This window comes from Solanum lycopersicum, chromosome 3 (assembly GCF_036512215.1).
Source record: "Solanum lycopersicum chromosome 3, SLM_r2.1".
NCBI classification, from domain to species: Eukaryota; Viridiplantae; Streptophyta; class Magnoliopsida; order Solanales; family Solanaceae; genus Solanum; species Solanum lycopersicum.
The window spans coordinates 48,454,736-48,461,388 of record NC_090802.1 but is presented as its reverse complement, the minus strand read 5'-3'; the positions used below and the strand labels follow the sequence as shown (position 1 = coordinate 48,461,388).

The window sequence follows — 6,653 nt, the reverse complement described above, 5'->3', positions numbered from 1 at the left end:
TTCTAGCCACTTCAATTAGAGTTTATTTCAATTATAACCCCTCTTTCATTCCAATTCTAGCCAAATTCTATTGCAATTTTAACCATTTCACATCCAACCAAATCTGATTTCTAAATGCCATTTTTTTAATCTCATTCGTCCATTTAAATGAATAAATCCTAGATCAAATCCTAACCTTTATTTCTTATTAAATCAACGGTTGCGATTAAATTCCCTTTTCTTCTTGATTTCAATACACTAAAAATCAAAGCCTAAAAATTTCTATTCTTCTCCCATACCCTCTCTTCTCCCTCCCCTCTCCTTGCAGCCGCCAGCCACCCTCTCTCTCTTCTCCATTCGCTCCGGCGAGAGCAGCCACCAGCAGCTGCCTCCCTCCCGCCGCTTTTTCCTCCTTCATTTCTCCTCCTCTTCTTCTTTCTCCCTCTCTCCTCCTCTCCCTCTTCTCCTCACTTCTCTCTGCCTCCCTCTTCTCTCTCCCTTTTCTGACAGCCGCCATCCCCCTCTTCTTCTCCCTCTCCTGTCTTTCCTCCTCCCTCTATCCGTCTTTATCCCTTTCCGTTTCCTCCCCTCATTCGTCCCTCTTCTCCCTTCCCATCTCTTCTCTTTCCCTTCTTCTTTCCCTTTCTCTTCTATTTTCTGCAGCTCCAGCGAAACCAGCAGCCTAGCGAGCAGCTGCACGCAACCAGCAGCCACCGGCGACCAGGCAGTGCCGCCTGAACCCCCTCTCCTTCCCGCTCCGATCTTCTCTCCTTCCTCTTTTCTCTCTTTGCAGGTACAACAACAGTTGCACCGACAAGTTTCAGACGAGCAACCAGCAGCTCAAACCACCATTTGCAACAACTACAAGGAGTTTAGACAAATACGAAAATGCTTTGATAAGGACAAATCGGTACAAATCTGTCCCAGGTATGATTTTTTACTTATAAGACTTAAATATTTGTGCATATGAGTTGTTGTTTGGTGTCAATGTTGGTTTTTGTTGGAACCCATCGTCATTGCATTCATTTATCGATTTGTAAATAGGTGATTCTTTATTCAATTCGATGCTGAATTTTTTAAAAATGATAGTCGCTCCTAAATCAGTTTCTTGGCTTAATTAGTATTAGAATATTTTCCTGTTTCTAAGCATAAGGGGTTGTGACCTCAATAACGAATTTTTTTTATCACCGTGCTTTAGAGTAGAGTGTTAATATTTAAGTATTTGAAATGGTCATTCTCTTGTTAATTTTGTTTTTATTTTAATATGGTAGATTGATACAATTTGTATACGATTGGTCTAATTCTTCCTTTAATTAGTTATATAGATTTGTATGGAAGTGATGGTAATATTTTATGGTGACCTTGATTGATTTCTTTATCTTAGTTAAATTTAATTAATTTGGTAAAACGCTGATTTGTTTATTTTAGTAAAATCTTTGATGTTTATAAAGTTGTGGCTCACTTATGGTAAAGTATTTTTGCTGTTGATAATGTTTTGTTTAAGGTAAATATTACAATTGATTCCTTTTCTGAAATTGACAGGTTTCTCACTTAAAAAATATTTTTTTAAAAAATAATTTCATTTTTTGGTCTTATTTATTATCTTCCTAACTTTTTTTTCTTACTTGTTTATTTTTTGGTAGTGGTATATTTTTTAAAATTTTCTGATTTCAGCCCCTCTCTATTTAAAAAAATAAATATTACTTCATATTAATTTATTCTTACTTGTTTATATTTGGTAATGAAATGTTTCAAAATTTTCTGATTTGGTCTTCTTTTATAATAAGGAAAACAGTATATTTAATTGATTCCTTTAAATATTTCTTTTCCTTATTTGTTTCCCCCTCATTGCTATATAAATTAGACCCCCTCCCTTCATTATTTCATCAACTCATACAATCATTTACTCTCAATCACAAGTTCTCTTATCACTCTTCATTCTCTCATTGCTCTCTTGCTACTCTACATACATTAAGATTTCGGTAAACATTCAAGTGCTCTTCTTCGCTACTTTGCTATTTTGCTTTTGTTCGAGTAAAGGTTGGACCAACTTGTATTTTCATTGCTACCATTCCTAATCTACTTAACCGGTTTCAAACTTGAAGTTCAAGTTGAAGATTAACCATGAAGAAAGATTTATTTATTTATTTGAATATATATATATATATATATATATATATATATATATATATATATATATACTTATTTGTTTCCCCCTCATTGCTATATAAATTAGACCCCCTCCCTTCATTATTTCATCAACTCATACAATCATTTACTCTCAATCACAAGTTCTCTTATCACTCTTCATTCTCTCATTGCTCTCTTGCTACTCTACATACATTAAGATTTCGGTAAACATTCAAGTGCTCTTCTTCGCTACTTTGCTATTTTGCTTTTGTTCGAGTAAAGGTTGGACCAACTTGTATTTTCATTGCTACCATTCCTAATCTACTTAACCGGTTTCAAACTTGAAGTTCAAGTTGAAGATTAACCATGAAGAAAGATTTATTTGTTTATTTGAATATATATATATATATATATATATATATATATATATATATATACTTATTTTATTTATTCGAATGTTGTAACATTTGTAACTCTAAAGCTCTCATATATAAATTTATTTGGGGATCGTCTAAGGGAGGGGGATTTACATGCCTACTTGTTCATTGTATTTTTTTAAAAAAAGGGTTAGAAATCATGCCTATAGGCTTATCTTTAACCATCTAGAATTATTGTTTGTAGGTGTTATAATCTAACTAATTTTCAATTTGCTTGACGCTTTTGTTAATAAGTTTAAAAAAAAACTAGATTCCATTAATTTTTGAATGTTAAAATCGTCATAATAATTTAGTAGGCTGATTAGGTGTTTTAAAAAATGTTATAACTTTTAGCATTGTCTTGTCACATAGAAACCACGCCTAAGGATTAATTTGTTCATATCATTTAGATTTACAAAATCATGCATGCATGTGTTACTAAAATTAGTTAATATTTGTCCTTTTTATAAGTTTTTGCACTCATGATGCAATATGTCATTTTCTTAAAATAATAATTAGAATCATTTCATGCACTTAACAAATTACTTAGCTTTTAAAATATATTTCAAACCTTTGCATTTTATAAATTTACCACCTTAATGTTCTAATAGTTTTTTTTTCTTACATACAAAGTTTTGCAACATAATTTTTTTAAAAGTCATTATTCAATCTTCCTTTAAAACTTTGGATTGATTATGACATTGTTTATTTTTTAAAATAAATTATAAGCACTATCTCCTAACCTATCGTTAGTGGGAAAGTCAAAGGAACTATGAGGTCTAGTTCCAATTTTTTTAAATTAAACCGACGGGTCCTCGGAAGTACCCCCTACCCTTGAATTTCAAAAGGAATTATGTGTATTTATATGTAAATGTTTATGTGCCTATATGCAAACTAAATCTTTTGAATCATTTTCAAAAAAATATAAACTATTATTTTTTTAAGACCGACCTCAAATCAAAATTGTTTCTATGGTGGAGGAGCGCGATCAACAATATCGTGGCATCATCCCTATAAAGAAACAAACATTTTTTTAAAAAAAAATTCTACTCAAAACTTGCTCAATTTTAAAAACTTTACTTTCGCACATGTTAATTGCTTAATATTTGCAAATTTTGTTTATAACATAGTCTCATATCCTTAAATAAAAATAAAACTTGATTGTTTATTTATTGCTATCACCTAGCCTTGCATGCTCAAATTAATAAAAAATATTAAAATAGTATTAATTGTTTTATATCACTTAGCAAGATTAAATAAATTAATAAATGAAGTGACCTTGATTGCTAATTGTAACCCCCACATAGATTGCATGAGATACGATCGGGACCCACACTTGTGGACCTCGAGGGATGCCTAACACCTTCCCCTCGAGGTAATTTGAACTCTTACCCTAATCTCTGGCTCATTGACCTTAGTTAGACTTAGTTAGGTTAGATAGGTGCGCTAACGCGCCTTAATTCGTTAGGTGGCGTCTCCAAACTCGAAATCCCAAAAGAGTTGTTAGGTCGTGCACAAAACCCGTTTTCTGCGAAAATGAGGCGCGACAGAATGGCGATTCTGCGGGGGAATATTAGGTTCTTACCATTACGTGTTAATTGCTTATTTATGTGGGGTTTACTTTATTTTTCGTCATTTCATTATTTGTTAGGTGGTTACCATGTTTAGTTTATTTTGTTGCCTTATTTACTGTCTTCTCTCCATGTTCTACCCTTTCCCTTTTCCTTAATTGTTTATTACCATGTTTCACCTTTTTCCTTTTTCCTTATTTGCTTACATGTTTAATCTCGTATCCTCTTTCCTTATTTGCGTGATTTTAATATTTTGATATGTTTAAATTTCTTTATTCATCCATGCTTATTTATCTATTTATTGTTTATAAACTGTCTATATGTTAGTGCTTTTCAATTTAAATGCTAAATGTTTATTGCTTTGATAATTGACATTCCGCTCATACTTCCCGCAATTGGGACCCTCTTTTTTTTTAATTTTGTTCTCGTGATGTTGTGCGTTTGCACCTCTCACAACTACTCCAATCCTATTCAAATACCCATTATAGAGAGTCGGCATATGCGTGGACGTAACAGATAGTTTTACTACCGCGAAGCCACGAGCCTCTCGCATGCTTTTATGTCCGTGTCAAGCCAACTCTTAGAAGTTCTGGTTAAGTCACACATGCTGCATAAGCCCTATGTGGTTTTACCCTTGGTGTCAATCCACATAATTAGTAGCCACCCTCTCGTTTAAAGGGCCCCAACACCCTTAGACAAATTTCATATTTATGTGTTAACGTGATCATAATAATTAAATCAAGCCAACGTTGTCAAAATGGAGTTTAGAAGTCGTTTGTTACTTTGTTTGCAGAGTCATGGCTCACCCTCACTTTCCCAACACGCAAATGGTGGTCAAAGTTAATCCCATTTTGAAGACTTGGTGGAAAGATATTCAAAAAAATCAAGAGTTAGAAGCAAATGAACTATTAGGCGGCCTCACTGCTTTGATCTCCGTAGAGTCAGATCGTCACTTAATCAAGACATTGTTGAAATTCTGGGACACTGAGAGGTTAGTCTTCAAATTCAAGGATTTTGAGCTAACCCCAACAATCGAAGAAGTTGGAGGATTCATGGGTCTCGCATACAAAGAGCTGGAAATGATTGTTCCACACAAGCCAAGTCCAAGATCTTTTCTGAAGCAAATGGGTATGTGCCATAATCCAAGTCTACTTTGTCTGAAAGAAGGTTGGATTTCTTTAGAGTTCTTATATTCACGCTTTGGGGATGAGGAAGGTCATCAAAACTTTCACAGAGAATTTGCTTGCTCTTCTGCAAAATGGGAAAGATATCGTCTTAATGCATTCGCCGTCGCCCTATTAGGCTCATTGGTTTTTCCTAGAGAAAAAGGAAAGATCCACACCGGCTTGTGTTACGTGGTTCGTATGTTGGCTCGAGGTGGGAAGACCTTGGTCCCCATGATACTTGAAGAAATTCTAAGAACTTTGACTGCATGCACCAAAGGCAAAAGATACTCTGAGGGGTGCAACTTGCTGCTGCAACTTTAGGCCGTCGAACATTTCTACCAAAGAGCTAATAAAGTAGACATTGTTAGAGGAACTATGGGGAACAAAATTATCAACCATCGCCTAAGGATGACATATTTTATATCCCCTGTGGGAATGGAGGACTGGTTCACAAAGCTAAAGGAGCGCTCAGCCATTGAAATCTAATGGAAGTATTATTGGTTGAAGCCAAGACGTGCCATCATAAGAGGAAATGAACTTTACTTCATTGAGCTTATTGGTTTGAATGGTGTGCAACCATACACACCACTTCGAGTCCTTCGACAATTTGGACAGATCGAATTGATACCTCTGCCATCCCACATGAGCCACTATGGATATGACTTTGGGTCAGAATTACCGCAAATGAACACTATACTGCGAAGATGGAAGAATGTGATAACTATTGATGTTCAAGAGCACCGACCCTTCTGCACACCTAAATATTACGTATGGCTTTTAGAAGATGCAGAGCATAGAGATTTGAGCGAAAGAGGTCTTCCTGGTTTTGGCGATGAAAAAGAGAGAAGATGGGCTCGCAATCTCCTCAACACCGATAATGACATTACCCCATAAATGAGGAAGCAGATTGTGTCTAACATTGGAGAGCAACATAATTAAAGTTTTTTTTATTTATCTTTATTCCACATGTGTTATCCCTAGCCCTTTAGTTATCTCTAGATTGATGTAATAAATAAAAATTATTTCAATAATTGAAAGTTGTTTTATTGTCTAACTCTAAACTCCAAATTGGCAAATAAGGCTTGAATTAATTATTATGCATCACTTATGTGTCGCTTAGGCCTACCTCTGGCTCAACGAGGTTCCGTGCATTTAGGGCGTTTATCTCAAAACAACGTGTTGATATTATGATATTATCCTAACCCCTAACTCTTTTCTGTTGATTCTATTGTTTTCCCATTTCCTAAGGTTGATCTTTCCTTCATCCTGGCACATACACGATCAAAAGGGACCCCCCTTCTCCTTCTTCTCAAAGATCAAGCTCCAAAGACAAAGGTAAAATGGTTGACGACAACAACACCAACGAAAGGGTAGAAGCTTCTGAGGGAGGA

At 34.9% G+C, this 6,653-nt stretch overlaps 1 protein-coding gene across 1 annotated transcript; it reads left to right on the top strand.

Moving 5' to 3' along the window:
* The first annotated feature begins 294 nt into the window (after positions 1 to 294).
* On the top strand, positions 295 to 6,236 carry LOC112941181 (uncharacterized). The gene is made up of 2 exons (XM_026030331.2): positions 295 to 906; positions 4,890 to 6,236. Exon 2 carries the CDS (start codon positions 4,894 to 4,896, stop codon positions 5,581 to 5,583), a length of 690 nt encoding a protein of 229 aa, XP_025886116.1. The 5' UTR covers positions 295 to 906; positions 4,890 to 4,893; the 3' UTR covers positions 5,584 to 6,236.
* Positions 6,237 to 6,653: the final 417 nt, after the last annotated feature.

Coding starts and splice junctions, on each gene's coding strand:
- LOC112941181 (XM_026030331.2), top strand. CDS start 4,894: ATGGCTCACCCTCACTTTCCCAACACGCAAATGGTGGTCAAAGTTAAT.